We start from the raw sequence: 25,315 nt of genomic DNA, 5'->3' as shown, positions 1-25,315 counted from the left end.
ATGTGCTGCAGTTATGGTTATTGCAAGCTGCAAGATGGACCCTACTACTGTCCTATATGCTGTAGATATTATGATATTTTTAAAGGGATTTCATAACACAGTGAAACACAATTCAGTGCCTGACAGTCTCTCTGGCCCTGCCCTCTATAACCCATCTCAGCACAACCCTCCCCCAAACCCACAGCTGCACCCATGAGGACAGTGACCCATGTGCCATCCATCCAAGCAGACCGAGATTAGCCCACACTTCCCACACAGCGCTCTCTCTGGGGAAGCTGTTTCACTTCTTCTAAGTGCAAGGAAATTTTGCAGTGTCTCAGACACTGTGAGGATCACCGGCAAAATGTGTAGATCTTCCAGCAACAACCACTGTTTTTCACACTGACACAACCCCCTTCTCTGCTTCAAAACTCACTCGCTAGTCAAAAGTCTCTTAATTACTGGGTGAGGGTGGGAGAAAGTGTTTACACCTTTTCTCAGCATATTTGTCCTTTCCTGATGATGCCCAAATATTGACAAATTTCTAATACATGTCTGCCTGTAGAGAACACCACTGCCATTTCAAAAACGCACTCTTGCAAACAGCCTTGAATATATAAATTCACATACAAACCTTTTGTGTAGTGAGATTGATTTCCTTTTTCTTTCCAGAATCGCTAGGAAACTGAACTGAATTATCCTTGGATCAGAGCATGCACAGTTTGTCCCCATCACCAAACACCAAAGGGCAGGTCCTTCTGCTGAGCACAGACTTGAGCCTGTGGAGGCCAGCTAACCCTCAGCCTGCTGCCACACGGCTTACAAGGGGATATTCATAACGTGAATGTTCCCAATTGTACGGCATGGCGTGTTCCTCAAGCACTGGAAGCCAGGCCAGCCCTTTGATTCGCCTCCAGCCTCACAGAGGCTCCATTCAGGGAGCCAACGATTAATTACTGTTTGCACACAGTTGTGCACTGTCACTGCGGCTGCGTGCTGCCTGCATCCTAAACTTGGGCAACAACCTAGCAGCAGAAAGGAATTAAGGCATGTAACACCACAGACCTCTCTGGTGGGAATGTCTTCTAATGAGATGCATTTTCCCGCTAGAGACTATCACAGCCCAGCTCCCTTTTTATTTCATTATCCTTGACATCTTTAGCCATTGAATAATCAGCTTCTTTGGGGGGAAACACTTAATAGCTCTTGTCCTTGAAATGAAATACTCAAAATATGGCAACAGCACTGTAAAGAATGGAAATCAAAGCAGTGCATGGGCATTTGATATGCTGTGTTATAAACTTATTCTGCTTTGATGAGCTAATTTGGCTCCAAAAGGGGTCTGAGGGATATCTTTGGTCCTGGTGAGAAGAGTATGGAAGAGAGTGGGAAGGGAGCGGGAAGGGAGCATGTACATTACATCCATAAAAATTGTTATATTTTCCCAGTGCAACTGCTGTTAGCCTAAAGATTACTTCAGTTCATTCCCACAGTTTTTATTGCACTAGCCCAGGGAGCTTTTGAAGGTTACAATATTATGTTTTTATAATAAGCCTGATTATGACAGAACTTGATGGAGCAGTGAACTTCGTTACCAAGGGCCAAAACAAGCATGCTTATAATGACCATACTGGTTAATAATGATTGTGAAATACCCTTAACATTCAGGACACAGATGCTGTTTTCTGATTGTCTGGGGACGATACAAAACTATACGACAAATAGCTGCTCCCTTAAAATGCACCAGCAGAGCTTTTCATCTCTGACCTCCTGAGATGTTTTCTAATTCAAAATAATAAGCTACTCCTAGTTTAGCCTTTTGGGACAGCTGTGAAATACTGACAGCTTTCAGGTTATTCAGAGTAATTTAGTCTTTAAGTAATATCAACAGCTCTGCCATGACCAAAGAGACAAACATCTTCTTTCCACAGCAAATAAATACTACCTCTTTCTGCTTACAAGCAAAAAACATAATTGTGTCTTGCTCTCTAAGGTAAACTATTTTTCCTAGAGTTCAAAATGCATCAAAATTTTTCCTAGAGTTCAAAACCAGTTGGTAGTGCCACAAGATCATATGGGATATAAGAATCCATGACCAGAACTCGGAGATTTGATTCCACCACTGCTTCCCATCACAACCCACGGTGGCACCTTATTGCACAAACAGCCACAGTGATTTAGGACAAAACCCTCACCAGCCGAAGTGCATCCACCCTCAGGCCCTGGGACAAGCACAAGGAGACACGTTTCCCTTGTTGTACCAACTTGCAATCTTATTCTTTCTGCTAGCACACTCCAGCACCACCTCAGAAAATCCCTTTCTAGGCCATATTGCAAAAACTGCAATTTGCTGAGCTATCTCAGATAGCAACTGCCTTGTTACAGCTGACACACTGCTGTATATCAGATTTCACAGAGGAGCTGGCACACTCTGTCTGCTTTCATTCAGGAGTGTATTGCTTATCCGTCTCATGTGGGCACCAAGTGCAGAAAACCCCTTGCATGATGAGTTCAAACAGAGAACTTCATCTTATGAGTGATGCTTCTACTTCTACACCAAAGAACATTAGCTAGAATGGAAAAGAAGGGGAAAAAAAAAAAAAAAAAAAAAAAAAAAAAAAAAAAGGAGGAAAAAAGCTGAAAAACCCATGTCCCAATATTTCCAGACAATGTGATGTGCTGCACCTCTTATTCAGGCAACTGCTTATCAAATTGCTTAATTATGGGTGAGTGCACAATCTCTGAGAACAAAATGAAAAGTTGTTTTTTAAAATGAGTCCCTGTATATTGCCCAAATGTAATTAGGACAAGACAAACCAAGAGATTAGCAATAATTTATGCATCATATAACCTACTTGGTACTGGCCAATTTTACTTTGTCACTGTGCTAAGTAACAAAACGTCATCTTCTCACTGAGATTAAATCCTCTACCTTACCTTCTTCTTTAGAACTATATTGAATTTTTCAGTCTAGCTGTTCATAAAGCTAAGCTATATAGCAGGTGAAGATACACAGCATAAATGTGGGATTTTTTTGAACACTTCAGTAAGCTGCACATTTCCAGAATTACATAATAATCACTAAGCTGGTGGAAAAACCCACAAGAAGTCAGGATCTTCCTATTTCAAGCAATGCAATAACAAACAGAGCTGAAGGGAAATAACAGCAACGTGGGCAGCTAGAACGCTTGACAGGTTCCTTCTGTAAATCCACAAAGAGCTGATCAAGGGGATATCCCTGACCATGTGATGACATGCTCAGCCTATAAAGCTGAGAGAAGAATAAGGAAGATGTTCAGAGTGGTGGTATTCTTCCTGCCAAATCACCTTTAATGGAGCCATACTTTCCTGGGAACACCTGTCTGCCTACCGAGTGTTGAATAAATTCTTTTTTTGCTTTGCTTGTGCGGTTTCTGGTTTACATATTGAACTGCCTTTATCTCACACATGGGTTCCCTCAGTTTTACCTGCTGGATTCTCAGCCTCATCCCACCAGGGAGGGGAGTGAGGGAGTGGCTGTGCGGGGCTCAGTCAGCAGCTGGACCTAAAGCACAACAACCAGTCCAAGATATTCTTTTGCCCTAGTAGTTTTATGTCCAGTTCAGGACGGAGAATAGCAACAAAGAAGGCTCATGACATCTGTCATAACCAGTCTGCAATTATGTCCCAGTCCAGCAAATTAAGAAGTTGTGTATAAGTCACAATTTTTGCCTACTTCCTAGCGCAATTATTCACACTACTTCTTCAATCATTCATTTCAATAAAATAGAAGTATTTCTGGGACTAATACAAATTGGGGTGTGAAAAGGGGTAGAGAGGAAACAGAACTTTACTTATTTCTGTACTTGCATGTTATGAGGGATTAACGGGCAGAGAAAGGCAGAAGGTGGAAGGAACCTTTCTCAGTCTGCCTACTGCTAATAAACATAGGAAGAGGCATTAGCTCATGGTGCATATCAAAATCCAAGTTACTACCCCTCATGGAGCAAAAGGAAGAGTGAAGAGGGAATCGTGCCTTACATACATGGTCTCTTATTATAAGTGTATCCTAGGAACACAATCAAGCAAAGAGACACTTCATACATACAGTCCCCAAGTGCTTAACTTAGCTGGCTATACAAACTCTGAAGTAGATTATCTGGTCTTCAGAGGCACAAATGTTATGTTTTTTAATGTATGCAAATGTAATGGAATTGTGGATATTACGGCAGATTATTGATAACTGCAATTATAGCTCATGGGTTCCATATTGCATCCATTGAAGTAATTGGCGAATTTCCCAATGATTTAAAAAGAAACAGATTTGCTGATCAGACTCATTTCTTTCTAGGGAAACAAAAATCTCTCAAGGTTCCATGATCATATAAGACTGCACAAGACAAAAAATTATCACCATAAACATCAGAAAACAGAAAATTATTATCCATTAATCAAATGTAATTATTCAGCCTGGAGTCAGTCTAGGTCACAGAGTTAACATCTACAGCTCACTGGGCATCATTCTGCCAAGAAACTGTTTTGATATATTTTGGCTGTCATAACTGTTTGGCATTTGATATTAATACCCAAGACCTATAAAAATACTCCTCAGGACTTCGATAGAGCAATTTTGGTGAAAGTGCTACATTGGTATGTGTTTGAACCCTCTGGCAGAACAGTAAACAGGAACTATTTAGTCGCAAGATTAAACTGCACTTACAAACTCCAAGAAACTGCATGGATACTTTGTTTATTTTCTCTGTAAGTAGTTCAAACAGTTTCTGTGCTTTTTGTGCTTTCATTTGCCCAAAAGGTATTTCATTAATTAGTAATCACATACGCCAAAGAACACATTTCTCAAGGAGATGGAACTTTATGACCTAGTGGTCTGGAAAAAGACATTGCAGTAATACCTGCATATAGATGGCAGGTATACGGCAGCCACTGCCAATAACTATGGAAATACAGCCCATTTTCACAAAGGTAACGTGCAACCCTTTACACATTCAGTTTTGGAAAGTCAGTTCTCAGACCATCCTCACAAACCCGATATTTTGTGCTGCTTAGACAGGTTCCCCTGAGTGAGTAAGACCCCAAATCCCCCTTCCCACTGCTTGCTGGGGACAGAGAGGGCAGGGACAGTGTTTCTGACTGATGTGGAAGAGGCTTTGGGGAGCCAGCAGCAAACTAGCTTTGGGGGAGGGAAATTCCTCTGCACACCCATCAAACACATGCTGCTATAGAATCAAATTATATTCCTCTTATCCTCATTTGTCTTAAGATTCCAAACAAAGCCTCACCAAAAATTCACTTAAAATAGTAGCGTAATTTTTGCCTCATGAAAGTGGCCAACACCATAAGTCAAAATGATTTGACTGTAAATACATTTAATAAAAGGGAAGCAGATTGGTTTCTTTTTATGCAGTCCTTTGTCTTTTTACCTTTAAAGGCAAAATACAAGCAACCAAAGCCAAGAATTATGATCTTTTTACTTATGGATAGTTTGGAATAACTTGTCCAATCTATTTAATTGCTCATCACAGGTGCTATAAACAACCTGTGTCTGTTTGCTGTAGTTGGTGAAGTAAATTTTTTACAAAGGTAAAAAAAAAAAATCAGTGCTATGCAGGAATTTAAATTTATTTACCCTCTTGCAGAGATGGATTTCTCACAGTCAGTTACTCCACTCGAATATATCAGAGTACTTAAGCTATAGAATTAGATGTTTAAAATGAATAAATAGGCTATGCACAAGAAGAATGGCATCAAATATTAAAGTTCTTGCTGAGAAAAATGTATTCTGTGCACCATAATGGGACTGAGATGATTGCAGAATGGCACACTTTGCCTATAGCTTATTTTCTATATAGAGTACCTGTAATCTTAACAAAAGACAGATAGACAGATATCCAGAGATAGTTTAAAAGAGTAAACAGCTTTTACATCAGTAATCCTTCACACTGTGACTGCCGACACCTGGTTTTGTCTCAATATACTGCTTTTCTGTAAATTGGGACTGGCTGGTAGTATGAAATAACTCTGTGAAGATCATAAACAATTTTCCACAAATATTAGCTTAAATGTTTAAATTAAAGGTTTTCAGCTATTTTTCGTCTCTTCATAACTTTCTCTTTAGGAAACAGATACATTCTGAACTCAAATTAACACAGCTGAAGGCAACAGCTTAATAAAGTCAAGATTGCTTTAAAACCCATGTCAAGTTTGCACGGGTTTGCATCACCTAACTATGTTATCTAATTACCACTTAATGCTATTGAGTTAAGCTAAAATCTCAGCTCCCCTAATATTTTTTAACTGACTGACTTATACAAAAATTACAAAGGACTGTCTTCAGAGGGATTTCACTTTGAACTGGAATTAAAGAACATTCATTCTGTTTGGGTTTTGTTTTCCTTCAGTGAAAACAAGGCAGTTTTGTTCTTTTCCCATTAACAACTGAAGGACCACGTCGTATAAGATGAAGGGGAGGTTTCAAAACAGAGTTCTTGGATGCTGGTGGAAAACAAACTGCGTGCCCTGGTCCCTGGTGGGGCTGGGCAGTCCAGCCCGGTGGGTTTGTCCCCTTGAAGGAGGTAAAAGAGCCCCTCTGCTATCTCCTCCCCCGGCCAATCTCAGCAGCTGATTGCTTTACATCACCCTTGAACTACTGCTGTTTAACACCTCAGAACAGCATTGGATTGCTTGTTCTCAGCCTATAAACCGTTCAGAGATAAAAGAAAAACACTTCCCCCTTTGTTTCTTAATGAAGGCTATTTTCTGGTTGACAGCAGTTTTCGCAAATATGTACAAATTGCTCCAAAATACATTACTCTCTTCCACATACCACAATATGTGCCTACCGTTGCCACATTCTATTTTCCTTTTTCCTGGAACAAAAGCGATAAGCTCCAGTGTAGCAGGACTCCAAAGAAAACCTCCCTATAAATAGATACTTACATTTAACAACGGGCAACATAATTTCTGAACTCACAGAGGCTGAAGTCTAGGAGCAGAAACAAATGTGACTGGAAGCATCTTAACCCAAAAGCCATCCTGACACTAAGAAACCCCGGGTGGCAATCCCCAAACAATTCCTTGCCTGGCTGGTGCTACTTACAGGGAGTGGAAAGAAGACAGGTTGTCCACAGAGAAAAGCAGGAGTGTGAGCTCTTAGCAGCTCCAGCTCTTGGGTCATAGCCCAATCTTCCCTTCTTTTGATTGAGGAACATGCAGCTGAGAAAAGATGTTGGTTTAGGTTTTTTTCAGGGGCCAGGAAAAAAACATGCCAATGGTTCATGTTTTACTTAAAGCAGCAGTTGAGACTTCACAAAGAAGATCTGTGCACTTTTTATTTCTGGTTCAGAGGATTTACATGCTCTTTTTAATGATCTGGGCCTTCAGCAGTGGGTAATGCTTCCCAGTCCCCAGCTTAGTGCTCATGCAAAATTGAAGCACTTTTGAGGCAGTTTAGAGCCTACAGATGAATCTCAATGTGCAGGCAAAAAGAAATAATGGTTGTTTAACACTTCACAAGAAGAAAAATTATGAACAAATAAACAAAAAAAAGAGAAATCTACTGAACTTCAAACATCTGGGAAGCCAACCAAGAGCATCTGAATTTTGAACAGCATGTTTACATTCCCTTTGCATAGTGGAGGCAGGGGGGCAGGGAAATGAACAATAAATGGGTTTGTGTGTAAATTTATATATAAAAATATATATCAATTGGTTTATTTTACTAACTTACCAACTTATACATGTTACAGATATAAAATATGTATCTGCACATGTACATATGTACCACATCCACCCTGCACGGTTTTGAGAAGCAGAGACAACACAAAATGCCTTATTTCTGTGAACTTGATGCGATGACACAGTTCAGTGGCTGGTGCAGCTATTGTGTGAACAAGGACAGTCTCAATGTGACACAAGGGGTCACTCGGGAGCCTCCTCAGCAGTTGTTTTCCTATTTTTCAGTCTTCAATGTGCAGGAACAGCAGGTTGGGGGAGAAGTTTAAGACCCCCATCATTTTTTGCCATTGTTCTGTGTGCTGGGGATAACATTTCACAGCTGACCTGGGTATCTTGAAAAAAACAAAAAGAAAACTAAAAAGAAAAGAAGAAAAAGGCTAGCAGCTGCTTTCAAAGCAGCTTTGTCCACTGCGCTGTCAAGTGAAGTGACTTCCTCCAGACAGAGATGAAGCTCTGGGAATTTACTCTCTGCTCCCTGATCCAGCACGCTTTCAGGGTTGTGCCAGGGCAGCAGTCAAAACACCAGCTCCTGAACACCAGGAGGTTTTTCTTAGTTTGTAGTGAACAAAGGAATCATGGCAGGAAGGCGTGCAAAAAGGCAGCCTGGTGGTCACAGAAGTCCTTTGGTGTGTACATGTTTCTGGGGACAGCACAGTTCATGACACTCATCAGCTACGGGGGGGGGGGGGGCACCAGGGATGCAAGCAAGTTCCTCTGAAGATCTCTGTGACTTTGACATGAAAAAAAAGATCTTTTAAATTATGGAGTAAATGCCATCGAAGTACCTCTGTAAGTCTAGATGCCTCCTTTTACTCTTTTTCTTCTAGGTACCCACCACTCTGAATTCCAATACTGGTTTCCACCTTAGCCGCAAACCAAAAGCACTAAACCTAACCCCCAAAGCAAACCTGATCTACTTTTAGGCATTGTTGTTCCTCAGGGCTGGCAGTCCTTACTTCTCTTCAGACGAGGGTGCAGCAACCAATGCAGGTGCAGCATCAGCATCATTACAAAAACATAATTATACAAGTCACCGGGAACCCAAAAGCTGCAATCAACCAACCAAGACCCCTCTGAATCAAAACCTGGGAGCAAAAAATAGAAGAGGGAAGAGGCTGCAAGGGCCTAAAGATATGTATTCAGGGAATAGAAGATACAGAAGAGCCTGACAAAAGACTGACTTTCTACTCTTACAATCAGAGTATGAAGAGGATGAGAAGTTACGAGGAATTGTGAAAGGCGTTCCAACAAAACCTGAGGTGAAAGAGCTGTACGTAACCTTGCAGGTGAATGGCAGCTCTGCTGGTACTTACCACATCATGCTGCTCATTTCTGTACAAATTGGGAATGCATGGGAATGACAAAATGAATACAGGCAGTGAACCTGTAAAGGCAGCACAAAATTAGATCCTGTACGGGTCAGAGCTGCGTGTGACAGGCACCTCTCTTTCCCTTCAATGTTAGCGATGATTTGGCACCCTACCTGCACAGCAAAAAAAACCTCACTAAAACTGATCTATGTGCAAAGCTTTGCTCCATACAAATGCTTTTCTTTGCTAAAAAAATATATTTCTTTTTAATTTAAAAAGGAAAGTATTTCTCTAATGTAGTTTCAAGGAATAGGAATTCTTCGGCCGATGATTTTTCTGCCTTAACAAGCTAACAGAGGAAAACAGAAAATACTACTCAGGTAACTGAGACACAAGCTTAGATAAGACATCAAGAGAGGCTGGGAAACACTAAATGTTTAGTACAGTCATTAAGACCCCAACATCTCTAAAGAGTGTTAGACTACAGCCAGATCAGCTGGCTGCATCAGTCTATAACGTGTTTGCATAGAAGGAAGGTATAATTTTGACCTTCCATTTCCCTGAGTATTTCCAGGTATTTTTGCAAAGAAGCTACAGCTTTACTAGTCCTACTCATTCTCATATCTAATTAACTGAAAAATCTACACTTTCAGGATTCAAGTGTTCCTTGAACAGCACTTCTGTTTGGCAGCACATAAGACCTTGGCTCTGCTCTTTTTCCACCATGCTCTTCTTTTCTGTCATTCCTGTATCCAAGAAACAGCTGTTTTCCATTCAGACCCGTGGGTGCAGGATGGAGACTGAGCTTTGGGACTCACTTCCAAAGCAAGACCACATTTATGAGCCTTTCAGACATCAGACCACCCTCGCCACAGGAGCTCCAGATCCCACACAAAGGGCTCAAAAGGAGCTGGGGGACATGGATGGGAATAGGAAGCATTGCTTCGCAAAGTTGTGGCTAGTCTGAAGCTGAGGTGGCTGGACTGATGTCAGAAGATGTCTTTTGGGGAATTAACGGGATTACAAGTAGGTAACAAAGGGTTTAATGAAGAAAAAGCTTGGAGGAGAGAAGACAGAGGCCGGAAATATTGAGGAGGGGGATGTCCTCAAATGCTTCAGATGAATGCACTAGGTATCCATACTCCTCTTCTAATTATTCCAAATAACTTTATTTCCTGTCTCAGATTTGTTTTTCTAGAAGCCCACAGGAAACCTCCAGGACAATTAAGCAAACAGCTGCAGATAGGAAGTTAATGCTGCAATAAGAAATGAATAAATATCCTAAAGCTTTTATCTTTCGGTCCCAAAGCACTTGGCAGAGGTAGATCAGAGACACTGAGTGATTTGCACAGATACATGGTGAATATACAGAAAATCTGGAATGGGCAAATGACCCTTCCCAAGGGCCCATCATTACTCAGAGGAGGAGCATGAGAGGGATTACCTTGCAGGAAGAGTAGCTCCCTCTGGGCCCCCTGTTAGCATGCCTGAGTAACCCTGAAGAACAGAGCAAGTCTGGGAGAACCTGCCCCAGTCAGCTTAGCAACAGGAGGGCAGAGGGTTCATGATGTCCTCTGCTGCTGCCTGCAAAGGTGGCTGTGCACAGATCCCCACAGGGAATAAGCTGCTGCAAAGGACAGCAGTAGCAGAAGGACAGTTCAGTGGCTATGAATACAAAAAGAGATGTCTTGGTCTAAGAGCTGGAGCAGCCTTCCAGAAGGCTTAGAGGGACAAAACCCCCCAGTTTGATTAAATAAGAAATCATTGCTATGTTATTGCACATACTGTAAGTGAATCCTACACTCAGCTGAGTTTAACTCAAAACTCTTCAAGTCTTTTGCAGGTGTTTAAACAAAAAGAGAATCTCCCTGGGCTTAGGGGGAACCTTGGTATTGCCTATGTGATTTACTTCCAGAAGAAAATATCTGGTCCAGTGGTCTTAATCTGTTTACAAAAGTTTATTTCCCCTCTTCAGGTATCCTGACCTTAGAAATCTCCACTCACTTCAACAAAAAACCCCCGTTTTAAATGCATATCCTAGAAAATGGTGATTCTCTGCCTGTGTGTCTCTTCTGAAGCTTCCAAAAATTGCGATTTTTTTTTTCTATCCAAATATACTAATCACTCAAGGTAAAAGTGCAAACTTTGTCCGCTTGAAAACGTTGTCTGCAGCAGCTTTGTTGTTGGATATTCCCTTGATCTGGCTGAGAGGAAACCAGGAAACCATATTCCCAGCAGCTGATTTTGAAGATGCACCTGCGAGAAGAGAGAACTTCTCTTGTAGCAGTGATGGGCACTGTACTTGTGTTCCCCAGGAGAGCTGCCTGTCAGGCCACAAGGAGTGACAGGCAGGAAGAAGATGGCCCAAGTTACAGCATAAAATGTTTGCCACTTAAATTTCGAGTAGGAAAAAGCCCATGGGTTCCTTCATATGTTTTATGGAAGTAAAGAACCTGTGTTTCTCCAGAGAGTTTCAGTTCTTTGGAGAAACAGAGTTATGTGCTTCTTTCTGCACCACCTGCGGCCTTTCAGACCATACATGTTTCACCTGCAGCAACCTTCCAGAGACAGAACAGACTTCAAACTACAGAAGAAAACAGAATATTGTGGTATCAATTCTAACCCACATCTCAAAACTATTAATAGGAGCATTTGGGAAGAGACACTCAAGACACATTTTTAAATTTCCTTGAAATGAGCTGGATCAGGGAAGAGTACTGAAAGAGCTGAGCTGAAAATTGGCAATATGTTGCTGAGAAATAATTATTTTGTATGTGGGTGCTTGATGTCTGTAATGGATTTGATCAAATGATAAACGCAAAATAAAATGACTTTTGACAGCAGTGGAATGAAAGCAATCCTTATTTATGATGTGTGGCTACCCTACTACATAACCCCAAGGTATTCTACCCCAGAGAATCAAAATATTGCAGGCTAAGTCTAACTGCAGCATTCAGCATCACTTGCTACATGTTCAGAGAGGCTAAGAGGGACACTGGTCACATTTGCACAGAAAAACAGCTTATTCCTTATCCTTTGAATTCTTCAAAAATAATACAGAGAATCAGGATGCTGCAGCATGTCAAGATGCAAAAAGAGACTAGGTCAAAAAGATGTGCAGAGAAAGAAAACAGCTGTAAGGAAAGGAGGATCTAGGGGTAAAAGAAATGAGTAAAACACTATCCCTCCCTGAGCTCTGCTTACTTGGGGATTTGGGGCACTGGCATTTTATATTTGGGCTGCCAAATTAAGTTCTTCAACTGTTATTCAAAGACATGAAATACTAAGAAATAATGTCTTTGATTTTTATAAAAGATACTAGGACAAATGAATGCAACTTCTCAAAATGAGAGGCTGTATGATGATCTTTGCTGTATAACCAGAAGTCCCAGCCTAAACAATGACTTTTGCCATTAGAGCAATGCAGCCTTCCAATATGTGGTGTGACAAACACCAAAATAAATGGCTTTCATGAGATGTACACACAGACAGGAAGATGCAGCAACAGAGCATTTTGTACTGGAAGTGATTTTCCTGCCTCTCTACGTGGTGCCAAAAGAGCACAGTGATGTGAAGGTTTTCCTACTGCTGTCTTGGCTGCAGGATCTTGTAAGAGCTGTTTTAAAGGCAAAAGGGCAGATGTCAATCCTCGATCTTTCTGTTGAGAGGGTGATCTATTAAAGACTTGGCTAGCTGGGTATCTACTCCCTCGACAGGTTGCAAGACCCATTGCTTAAGGTAACAAACTTCTGTTTACCAGATCAATGCTGATCCTACATCAAAAAGCTCAGTTTCCTTTCGTTGAACCTGCAAGTCACCCAAAAAATACTTTACTAACTGGGAAAGGTAATGGTGCGAGGTAAGCATCAGAACCTCAGTGGTGGCTATGTAAAGAAACTGAAAAAAAGAAGTCAGGTTTCTCTCTGAAAAGAAGTGCATATTTGTCCACTCCAAGTGCAGTTTGATAAATTCTCTTAATCAGACAAAAGGAGGGGGTCATCAGCAAACTCCCCAAGACCTCCTCTCCCTATGCATCTCAGCAAAAGAAGACAGATAATGTAGGCAAACAATAATGCTGGGTGAATTGCCCAATATATCTATTTAATTAGCACTTAAAAAATCACAAATGTTTTCTCCTTGCTTGAAGGAGAGTGAAGAAGAACATGTCCCTGGCATTGCAGAAGGCAAGAGGGAGTTTATAGACCGTTTCACCTCAGTAGTCAAGGAGAAAATATTACAATGCATATCCAAACTGGAAAGATTAAAAGAATCTCCAGATTTTTTTTTCTTATTTTCTCTTGTACATCACTGGGATGTGGGGTTTGATATAGCAGCATTTAATCCCTCTGGGCAAATGAAAGGGGTGCAAATGATAGACAGTCATTTTCAATGCATTCATAATCTTCCCACCACACAGAACACACGTGTGTGTATTGGAAAATAGTTCCCCATAAAAGCACACATGCAAAATTCACAGAATGGGGTGAGTTTGAAGGGAGCTTTAAGGTCATCTAGTCCAAATGCCCTGCAATAATCTTCAACCAGACCAGGTTGCTCAGAGCTCTATCCAGCCAGCCACAAAAGTTTCCAGGGATGGGGCATCCATCATCTCTCTGAACAACCTGGTTCAATGTTTTGCCATTCTCACTGTAAAAAAAAAAAAAAATCTTTTGCCACAGTCAGTTTCAGAGGTACATAATTTGGAAAATGTGCACGAATTGCTCTAACCATTATTGATGCTATTGAACTTCCTGCCCTGTAACAATGGAATTTTCTTGCCCCCAAAAGCATCAGTTCTGCAGGGCTCCTTTTATTTTTGTTGCTGTTATCTTTTATGAGACTCAGCCATAAAATCAAATGTGTTCCCTCAAAAGAACTCTCATCTTTGTTTTTTAAAACCAGTGTTCTTATTCTTTTCTACATTAATAGGAAAATATTCCAGAGACATAAAGGCATAAAAAAGACAATGACCTGCCTTGTATTTCACATACATAGGAAATGAAAGAGTCAAAGAAGTGTACTAGACATTTCCAAAGCACCCATTTGACTTCTTTATGAAAATGCTTAGCTTTTTGCATAAAGAAGAAAAATTCCAGTGAGTCTGAGGATTTTATAACAGAATGTTATGATCTTCTGTGTAAAGCCTCAGGTTTCTCAGAGTTGATCAGTGTAAAATATTTCACAAAGCTCTCTCTTCAGGCTAATTTAATTAAATAAAGTGGTACTAGAACACCCTGTCACTATTACAGTTCTCATCCTCTCCAACCAGAAGGCAACAACTCCCACAGAGTCCCTGTGCATGTTCTTTACAGCAATGCTTTCTTTACCCACTGTTTAAAAATACCCCACAGTGCAAAGTATATATAACTATTACTTTTATTTTGTACCTTCTCTCCTTCACAAAGAAAAAAATTATGTGAATATTTATTTTTCGCTCTTAAAATTAACCTTCTTAATGCACCCAACATTTCAATCTAACAGCTCTCTTCAATGAGAGATTGGCTGCACTCTAATTCCATCTTGTGTGCCATTGCTATTGCTGTGCTGTTTTCTTTGGTCATCTCAATGACAGAAACAAATTTGCTTTATTAGAAGAGTTAATCATCTCTACATAGATTTCGTTCCTGGGCACAGGCTCAAAGTCCATGAACACATAATCTTTTGCAAATCAAAACCTATTTCTCTCTTTCATGCATCATTTACAATCCCAAGATGATGTACTGTTAGCATCACACCTGTATTTTAGTTCGCTTTCTACCTGATTACTTGTCCTTTAGAAAGGAAAGCACAAGTGACCTTTACTCTTTTCCTCTCATATTTTATTGCCGGTTTGCCTTGTTTTCCTTTGCTTTGCTTGTCTGGGTAAGGAATTGAAAGCCTGGTTCAAACCCAGCAGCAGAATATCTCCTCAGCACAATCCTCTTTTAATATGCAGGCAGAACAGACCTTAGGAGGAGTGAAATAGCAGCAATGAAGAAGGCACTCAGTTTTCAGTTGCTGGGATTCCACGACTGACCCTGCAGAAACACTGTGCGAGATCCCTTTGAGCCCCAGGTTACCCATGGGAAGTCTAGACCTAATCTGGTTTGTGGGCAGTTTTTCTTGCATCTCTAACCAAAAGTCAGGAGGCAACAGCAGCAGTGTAGGTTTGGTCCTAGAGGGATCCTTACGTCACCCTCTGAGCAGCTCAGTCATTACTTCTGTGCCCTAGGTTACAACTGCACTAGCTAGGCAAAAACAAAAGAAACCAAAATAATCTCAAAAGTTATAGAGTCCAAGGGCTTTGCCAGCCTGACTGGTGCAAGCTGCCAAGCTGGTATCTCCTTCTTCAGGTGCCAGAATGAGCCCTCACAGTCACTGTCTCCTGCAATTTTTTTCTGCAGCAAATATATTTTCCAGTGCTTCCACTGCTTTAAAGAAAATACTACTTTAGCACAACCTTAATAAAATTCTTTACCCATTTCTATACCACTTATGTGCTATGAGCCCTAGATTCCAAATCTGCCTACAGGAAGGTGCACAAACACTGCAGGCAACAACCAGGCAGACTGACAAATTTCGATTTTGATGATAGTGTCATTTTAACAAGCTATTAGTACAACTAAATTTGTGGTTCTTGTGCTAATAATCTGATGTGCACCCTCTTCCCCCCACAGAACTCCAGTAGATGATATTAATCTTTAATTGATATATGCATTGGCATATAATTGCTGTTGTTTATTATGCAAAGTATTTGTCCTCTGAAATATTTTGATGCTTCTCTTTTGAAGATTTGCCTTTCACACTTGTAGAATGGAGTTTCCTTTATAGCATCACCAAGTTTTCCCACAAGGAGATTTTTGAGAAAAAACAATTAATATTTCACCTGTAGTGAAAATCTTTCGTGTTTCTAAATGGTGATGTTCATGAAAACTTAAAAAACTAACCCAGTCATAACTGTCCTTCTGTTTGCCCACCCTCACTCCCTTGGGCTCCCATGGAATGAAAAATGCTGAAGGTGAATTAGGCAAACATGGGTTTGGGGTTTTTTTCCAAGTATTTCTCCTGAAGTCAACATGTGGAAAAGCCAATTTTTACAAATGAATACACAGGTCCCAAGTCTAATATGGACTTTTTTTCTACAGCCTTTCTTCCTACACCAACCTTCTCTTTTTCAAGTGAGAGTACCAAGAAAAGCTTATGCTTTTGATCTCTGTGCAAATAAATGAGCTGAAACAAATAAAACCTGGTTCACAAGAGACTTCCAAGACATCTGGTGGAGTTATTTTTCTAAGTAATTAGATCAAGTGATGGTGTAATTCCCAAATGGAAAGTACCTTCTCGTTTGGTATCCAGTTATTTCTCAGAGCCATCAAAACAGCAGTAAGTCCTGCTTCTCTGCTTGCATGTGTCTCAGACTCTATAGATTACCAGTCTTCCCAAACACTGCTTTATTACTCAAGTTTTTAAAACACACCCCGCTCCTCCCCCCCTCCTTATTTTTTGTGCTATGAGGATCCTGTTTTACTTCCATGAATGTTGGTGGGATTTCTGCTATTGACTGAGGAAGGATGCTAAGATACTGCAGTTCTCCTTCTTACAGGCTCTACTCTCTGCAGACAGAGAAGTGCAATGAATAACAGCCAGGTGCTTGCTCTGGATCAATAGTGCTCTAAACTGTGCCCAGGTGTGCTTTCTCCTTCTTTCTTGCTGAAAACTGATTAAATTTCTCTTTTTTTTTCCTCATATCTCCCCAAGAAAACATCATTCTAGTAACAACCCAATTGCTCTTTGACACTTTGGGGAGAACGTGGTTCTCAGTCTGTGACAACATACACAGTGCAACCACTGTGAATTTGTGACACTGAGGAAGTGAACTGGGAGTAGACTTGTCTGAAGAAAGGAATTTCATTTCATTTGTGCATGGTTTTCCTGGTTTTCTGGTTTCAGATTTGGTATGGGTGCTCTACACTCCTGTTTCACTAGCTGACCTGGATGCAGGCACCACCCCTGTGCTATGACAGGAACGTTTTTTAATACCAGATATAGAATTCACAGCTGAAGTAAAGAGGAGTAAAGAAAAGCAGCTGCCATACAAAACGCCTGCTAGATTACAACAGTCGGGTTTGATATTAATGGTGCTCATTCTCATCCCTTGACAACATAACACAAACTCACCAGAGGTTTCATCTACTCTCTCGTCCACCACATGGTCCTTCTGATGAACCCACTCACTGTTGCACTTAAAATAGATCTGTGTGGCTGGGCTTGCTTTGCAGTACAGATTCACAGGCTTGTTCTTCACAATGTAAGCCTCTTCAGGTTCAATGAGGAAGTGGGGCAATGGCTCTGGAGGATCAGATGGAAAAGTTTCTGGAAGCTCATGAAAAAAGTCATCGTCTGTAAAGGAAAAATAAAAGAACCAAAATTCAGCTGGCAGATACGTGCAAAAACTTCACAAAATTTTAAAAAAATGTGCATACTTTTTGAATAAGATGTTATCTTAGGAACATTCCTAAACTGATTTAGGAGATTTAGATACACTGCTGTTTCCAGACTGGAAGAAACTGTTCCTTACATCCTGAGCATTCTTTCCTCTCTGTGATGTGACAGGGATGTGCACATTCACAGTCTGGGATCAGTCCTTTTTTACTATCATTGGCAATACCAGCAATAAAGCTTTGTGTTAGTGCTTGGTAGAGTTGCCTGCAAAGCCATAAAGAGAAATAATAGAAACTTTCAGAGGTTTCAAGGTCACATTTTCAATAGCGACTTATCACACTGCGTAATCAGCTACTGCCAGCTGAGGCTGGTCCAAATAGGAAACAGTACCTTTTGTTTCAGATGAGCAATTTGAAATCTGCTGAGGGCAAAAGACTAAATGCAAGTCCAGTCTGCACCTCTTTGTTCTCTGACTGTCCTGCTAAGACTGCTAGTGAAGGTGCCAAGCTATGCTTTATTTACTCTGTCAGTAATACACTGGTCTGTGCAGTCCTTGCTCGGGAGAGGACGTGGGAGCTGGGACTTGGGGCAGGGCAGTTGTAAAATGGTGACATTTTGGGTAAACATGGACACATGCTGTTGACATAAGGAACCTCGGCACCTCTCTGATGCTGCTGGTAAAGAATTAAGTCAATGAAAGAAGTTTGGAGAAGGAGGAAAAGAATCCATTACATGGAAGGCAAGACTGAAAACACCAAACGCGCATACTTCCCTTTCCCCGCCCTTTTCACAAATCCTCTTTTACAACCCCTCTGCCCCTTTGTGCAGAGGAAGTCTTCCACATCAGAAAGCACCAAGAATAACCTTCTCCCCATCTCCCTCCCCATCTGCCATCAGAGCACAGGACATCCCAGAGGCTCTGAGCAGCAAAGCAGTGGGGACACCAACTCCTGACAGACCCACCGGCGGCGAGCTGGCGGCTCTCAAGGCCTCACTCAATCTCCCCTTTCTGCCTCTGACACGGTTATCTTTACACCTAGTGATGGACACTGAAGCTGATCAATAAAACGCCACAGAACATCCAGCTAAAAATACTGGCTGGCTATCTCCTCCCTGCCAGTCTTCATGAAGATGAAATGTCAGACTGCTCCCTCCCCGAACCTGAGACTTCCCTGGGCAGGCCGTGTCCAGAATTACAACAGGCATCACTCTCCTTCCAGATACTGCTCCTTAGGAAGACAAGAAGGAACAGGGACAGATGAAGGAGAGAGGGAAAGAAGGCAATATGGTACCCATCCATGCAGCTGTATGAAGGTAAACCACATGTCTTTATCAGTGATGGGAATACCACACAGAGCAAACCATTTTGTGAACTTCCTAAACTGTTTATGAAGAGAATATATGTTCACCATTTTTTTCTTTATTTCCCACCCCCCCACCTTCACATTAATTTAAAAGCACTTCTGTCCTTCTTGATGTCTTATTTTATAAGGAGTATTAGGCCTGACTCACTACTGCATCACTCCCTAGGAGTTAATAGAAGTGAACTGGTTCAAAGATAGAAAAAAGGGCCAATAAATAAGGCCTGACATTCTTCTAGAAAAGAGAAAATCTGTGACACACTGTAACACTTCTATTTCCATTTCCAATTAATCATTTCCAGATACTCAAATGAAATTTAATTTTTTATCACTTTCCCATGCTTCCTTTTATTTCTGCAGTTTCCTTTTCACTCTGACCACACCAACCTCCTTTTTCTGCCATCCTATTTCCTCTCCTCATTAGGTATTTCTTCCTTGCTCCATTTTACTCCCCATTTTTTTCAAGACGAGTTACAGTAAGTTAATGGGAGTCCTCGTTTGGTTTCATGACAATGAAACATGTCTGAAGTGAATCAAGAGGCTTTTTGGCATTCCTCATGCCCTTCCATGCACACCTCTCCTCTTCCCCTCTCCCACATGCTGCTCCATAGACATCCATGACACAGAAACATTAGAGATGAATCATTTCCCCTGAATTGCCACAGGACGTATCTTTTTCTTCTGGTCATTTAATTGCAAATCAGCAAGCAGACAGATGGAAACTAACAAAGCACACATATGTTTTATAATTAAACAAGTATTGCTTCACTAATTTCTGGTGACTGGAACAAATGTATTTATTTTCACCACTAAATTTCTTCACATTATCAAAGGCAATAATTGCAATGCCTGACCAATTAAATGCACCTTATCAAAGATAACTAGAAAGTCTAAAAGGAGGGATCAGCAAGGTAAAAAAAAAAAAAAAAAAAAAAAAAAGAAGATTTTCAAAATTATTTCTTTAATCAGCCTGGAAAATGGGTGTGGGTTTGGCTTTTCCTCCTGAAGGCAACAGCTTATGATGTTTAGATATTATTTGTATGTATTCAAAGTTCTGCCCAATACATCATGATCTGGTCTCACATTTTGATTGTGGTGATAGCTGCTCCTCTCTGTCAACCTGGCATCCCACAGTCAGGTACAAGCCTGTTTTCTTACTGCCTTCTTGCTGTGATTCCTCTTTATGCTTCTTGAGCAATAATAAAGCTCAGCTTTATTTTTCCACACTCTTTCTCATTTCTATCAAGAGGCATCTGAACCACTCTTAAATGTTAGGGATATAGATGGAAACCATTCACAAACTGTCACACAAATAGTGCTCAAAGGCTGCCGCATCCCTGGAAACTGGCATTTAAAACCGTCACTTTCAGAAAAAATTTAAGATAGTAGCTGAGAAAGATTTTTTTTTTGCTTTTTAAACTTGAGAATGCTCATTCAATCCCTGCCCTCATACTGCTGCTGTTAATAGCAACAATGGTGTTTTTTTACAGAGCAGTTTCTCAAGAGGAACATATAGAATATCACCATGGCTGGGTTTGGCAGAAAAAATAGCAATGCCGCTGCAAAGCTACACTGCCTCCATTAGCACTGAGGGACCCTTGCTCCTGCTTTTCACCGCTGAAAGGTAACACGTGGCTTAACCAACCTGTGTGAACCACAGAGGGAAGTTGCTTGGTGCTTCCTGCATCCCCCAAAGAGATGGGGTTGGGTGCTGCAGGGAGGCAAAGCACGCCTCCCCTCTCACCCAGGCACACCAGCTGAAATGGCAGGGTGGTGGTTTACAGGTAGAGAGGGTATGCAGCCCCAGTTCCCCTGTGCCAGGCTGTGACATTTGCTTCTCAGGATGAGAACCTTTTCAGGAGGAGAACCTTAAATCCCCTCATGATGGCTTGCACATCACACGAGGCACAGCTGTGTCACGGCGTAGGACAGTCGGCCAATCCAGCTGCTGATCTGGGATAGGGTTCTGAACCATCAACCTTAACACACATCTTGGAGCCAAGTCTTGCATTTCATTTTTTGAATTACAGAGATATGCTCTCGTGCTTTCATTATTAATGCTCATAGCAACATGCAAACATAATTACAATGTTAGTGTAATTATATAGCAAAATATTCCTAAAAATCCAACACAGAAAACATCAATATAGGACATTTGACTGCGCTGGGATTTTTTTGCAGGTCTCTAAAGCTAAACAAGACCTGGTAACACTAAAACAATCTAACGAACCTGTGTTTTCATGAGGACAGTTTCCAACACTCAAATAAACACTTCCATTTGTTTCTCCTGACCAGCTCTACTTAAACACAGGTCATTCCTCTCTCCATACAAAAATCAAACTCTGAGTTAGATTTTTCAGGAATGATTTTGCTATCACCATATGACCTGTTGAGCCAGTTTCTGTAATTTGGATGGGGATGGCCTCTCATGGTGTGCTCCATTGCTGTATGAGTGGATAAATGTTGCCTTAGACTTTGATCTGCATCTCCCCGACCGTTATTGCTGGTTATTCAAAATGCTCATCTCCCAATGCTGCAACAAAGCAACAAACTTTATAGCTCTCTTATTTAACTCTCTTAAGTAGTTAGACTTTTTCTTTTGTCTGGAGGAAAAAAGCTAATTAAACCATTTGGGAGTGATCTGGAAGCGTAGATACAAACAAACACTAAAAATTCACATACTTGATTTCCAATCATTATGCCAATGTCATGTGCAGCAAGTTCCCCTCACAACCTTGATCAAATGCAAACACAAGACACACTTTGTTCTCCCCTGTTGTAACAAATCCCCTTCTGTGCTCAGTAACTTTGAGCTGCAAGTTTACTTCTGCAGTATGTCACATTCATCTTTATTTTCACATAATAAAGTGTACAGCCCATCTGTTGTTATTGACTGATTTATATTAGCAAGACAAAAGACCTGATTAATGGTACTGCTAAACTGGTTCCAGTCATGCAATTCATTCATATTAACAAAATAAATTTTTAAAAGCCACTTTAATCCATAAACTTAATTTGGAATTTTTATTTTTAGTTGCTGGCCCAAATACAGATACCCTTTTTAATTTGCCTTCTGTAGTATCTGACAACTATGTTTTTTGAAAGCAAAGTCAAATGAAAATCTCTAAGAACGAGGGAAATGCTACCGAAATCAACGTCGATACAATCTGGCATGGGCTGTCACATACAGCAATTTTACCTTAATTTTAGTTCAGTTTTCTTTCATGGTAAAACAAATCTTTGCCTAAGTCAGGAACCTTTTGATGTTAGAAAAGGTCTTTATTCTTTTCATGCATTTGCCTGTAAAACTGTACATGTTATAGCTCTCCATGCATAACACGTGAAAAGAGGGATTTAATGGTATATTTCCCCTTTTATGGATTAGTATCCCTGCTCTAATCTGTGGCAGGAAAATATTGTGCTCTGTACACCAATCTATTCATCTCTAGATCACTAGTTTTATTACTATATAGGAAGCTCTAATTCTCATCAGCCCAGCATATAACTCAGTATATATCTAAACTGCGAGACTTGAACTATTATTGCTTAGATGATAATATATTGGACCATTATCTCTTCATGCGAGACCTGAAGCAAATTCTTCTCAAATGGAATTTACTTCAGAATGATTCAAGAGCAATTTAAAATGAATGGCTGCGAAGTTAATTCTATTTGCATTTGGATGCCCATCACTCGCCAAGATCATTCCCCGAGTGTTGCAAGAAAGGCAGCTGGAGTTCACTGTATGGATGGGATTTCTGTTCAGGTTTTAATGTTATGATTAAAAAGCTTTCTAGAGCAACAAGTACTGTTTACTGGGAAATTAACAGCAGGTGCTAGCTCAGCCAGACAGCTTATCAGGATGGAGGAAAGGGTTTGGATTACAGTGCACACTCTTCCAGGAAAGGAAAATTGCTCGGCTGGAAGTCCTTTAGTCGCAGGGTTTTCTATCCTCCTAGGAAGGGCACGCAGTGCCACCAAATGGGAAGCAAAAAATACTGTATGCCATAAAGCCTGCCTACACCTTAGAGGCCCATAACACCATGGAGCTATGAATCCAACAGTAGTTCAAGATGAACAAAAACTGACAGAAAATAGGACTTTTTCTAAAAATCACTTTGAAACAGTTTCCATACCAAAAGGCCCTCTCAACCCTGCCTCAGCTTTGGAGACCACACAGGGACAGAGAATGAGCACAGCAAAGTGCAACCTGTGCCCTGAAAGGGAGAGCACATTTTCCTGCCTTGGCCTGGGGAAAAGGAGAGTCGGCTTTCTCAGCACTTACCCTCTGTCAGCCCTGCCTCTGGATGACTGCAAGGTGACCATGCAATAAGCAATCACTCCTTATTCTTCAGCACCTCAGAAGGGGAAGGTATCCCCAAATAGCCAAGGAAGACTGCAATTTTGCAACAGCAAAATACATTTAGCCAACCTTGGAGGCTGGCATCTCCTTGCTTGCAGCTGAATTCACAGGCCTTTATGTGCCTAAAGATGAGGCTTGGTTTTGTGGCAGCCCACAAACCAGATTCTTCCTGAACTTTGCTGGACCCTCCTGGGAGCAAGGTCAAGGGAATTTCTGACTCAGATTTACTGAGCACCCACAAAATTAAATGCTCTTTTCATTAGGGAAGGTAGAGTGCAGGCACAGTCTGAGAAAAGTGACAGAGAAATCGATAGGGCATGCAATGTTCATCTTTTTTGGGTGACTTCAGTCCAGAAACAGAATAAATAAAGACCACAAAGAGGAATGTACTTTCCCTGCACCTGCAGCAGCTCAGTGAAGACTCTCCTAGCCCATCTGAGCTCACCAACACATCCACAGGAGGTCAAACCCAAGCTTTTCTTGTACTTAACGAAGAACATATGCACTGAGCGGCTACATATGCATCAGAAGGCTGCTGAGCAAAAGTGTCCCTCTCAAACACAGGAACATCAAAGAAAAGCCAAACACATCCTTTCCTGTCCTTCTGTACCCCCAAAAGAAAAGGAACTTTCACAGCAGCACAGGAATCAATACTTGATCCGTGGTCAGCCACAGGCACCAACCTGAAGCCCTTTCAAAAACCCAGACAATGGGCATCTCAGACACTTGAAATACTGGATTACTGGCTCAACTAAAGAGTCCAGGAAGGAGGCTTCTATTATTTGTATTTAACAAGTAGGATTACTGTATTAGGTATGGCTTATTTATTTAGGATGGTCTGTATAGTACAGACTATATATACAGAGCGCGCTAAATAAATAAGCCATACCTAATACAGTAATCGTGCTTATCATACCCACCATACTGTGACTAGCCTTTCTCAGAAAGCTGTGATTAGCTGAAGGGGAGAAGAAAACATCATGTTTTCCCTTTTACCAGCAGTGCACAGTCTGCCATTACACTGGGGGACTGTTAAGGGTGGGAGCTGCAGCTCAAAAGCAGTGAGGTTTCACAGTCAAAGAAGCAGCCAAGTGAGTGGCTGCTGGTGCTCCTCCCTGGCAGCCCCATGTGGAGTGGAGCCCTTTCCTCTTGCACAGTTCTCTCTGTGCTCCTAGTCCATGTGATTGCTGCATGCCCAGATATAAAGTCAAGGGCAGAGGAAGATGAAAGAATAAATGTTATCACTCAGCCACAGACAATGTGAACACTGTGCAACCATGCCGTCCACAGAAATCAGTGTGTTCTCCACCTCCCCTGTTCTGATTGTGCCACCTCTTTCTCTCAGGCCAGTGCTTGGAGTACATCTTGCTGGCTTACCCTGGTAAACTGCACTGCTAATTCCAGTGAAGTCAAATATGATTTGCATCAGAGTAAGGAAAAAGAGAATCACATCTAGATGAGGAAACCACTGTACTACCCTTATAAAGAGTTTTGCAAGTTATATCTTACTGCTGGGGAAAAAGGAACCTTCCCCCGGTTTGTTAAATTCATAATTATAATTAAAGTTTCTTTTTTTCTTGAAACTTTGACATCAACCAGATGAGAGGAAAATTGAAAACAAAGCTCTCAGTGCTCTGTAACAGAGGGAATTTTTTTTTATACATTCACTGCTAATTCAAAACCTGCAGGAACATATGCAGACATGACATTTTAGGTTCTGTATCCAGAACATTTCCATTGCCCTGAGACAAACTCTGTCCGACTACCAGCTGCTGCCTAAACATGCAAGAGATGGTGGAGGCACTCATTAGCATTGGAGCCAGCGCAGGAAAATGCCAGAAGATGGTATGATTTCATGCAAAGCAATTGAAAATACTTTCTGTCACATATGAAGAGCACCAAGCTGTTCTTTGATCAACAAGGTTTATGAGACTTGTCAATATAGGAAACTTAATGCAGTAATCTGCAAGCACTACTTTCTATGAGACTGCCTAGCCATGTAAATAGATAAAAAAGGCTGGAGGCAAACCATCAGGGGCTGACTTAAGAGCTTTGGGAGCATGATATGTAAAGCGAAGAGGTAAAGGCCCTGTTTCTTTGCTGCCCTGTCCTGAGCACCAGCAGTCACATCTCTCTTTGCAAAATAT

At 41.1% G+C, this 25,315-nt stretch overlaps 1 protein-coding gene across 2 annotated transcripts in view; it reads right to left on the bottom strand.

Annotated features, from left to right (window-relative positions):
* Positions 1-25,315, bottom strand: part of UNC5C (unc-5 netrin receptor C) — a 245,451-nt gene that overhangs the window by 72,401 nt on the left and 147,735 nt on the right. For both annotated transcript variants that reach the window (XM_066317918.1, XM_066317919.1), the window contains exon 2: positions 17,181-17,402. In XM_066317918.1, the coding sequence (XP_066174015.1) occupies positions 17,181-17,402 (222 nt within the window). The remainder of the gene's footprint in view (positions 1-17,180; positions 17,403-25,315) is intronic.

Source organism: Sylvia atricapilla, chromosome 4 (genome assembly GCF_009819655.1).
Source record: "Sylvia atricapilla isolate bSylAtr1 chromosome 4, bSylAtr1.pri, whole genome shotgun sequence".
Classification (NCBI taxonomy): domain Eukaryota; kingdom Metazoa; phylum Chordata; class Aves; order Passeriformes; family Sylviidae; genus Sylvia; species Sylvia atricapilla.
The sequence above is the reverse complement of the archived record's forward strand: the minus strand, read 5'-3'. Positions and strand labels throughout refer to the sequence as shown.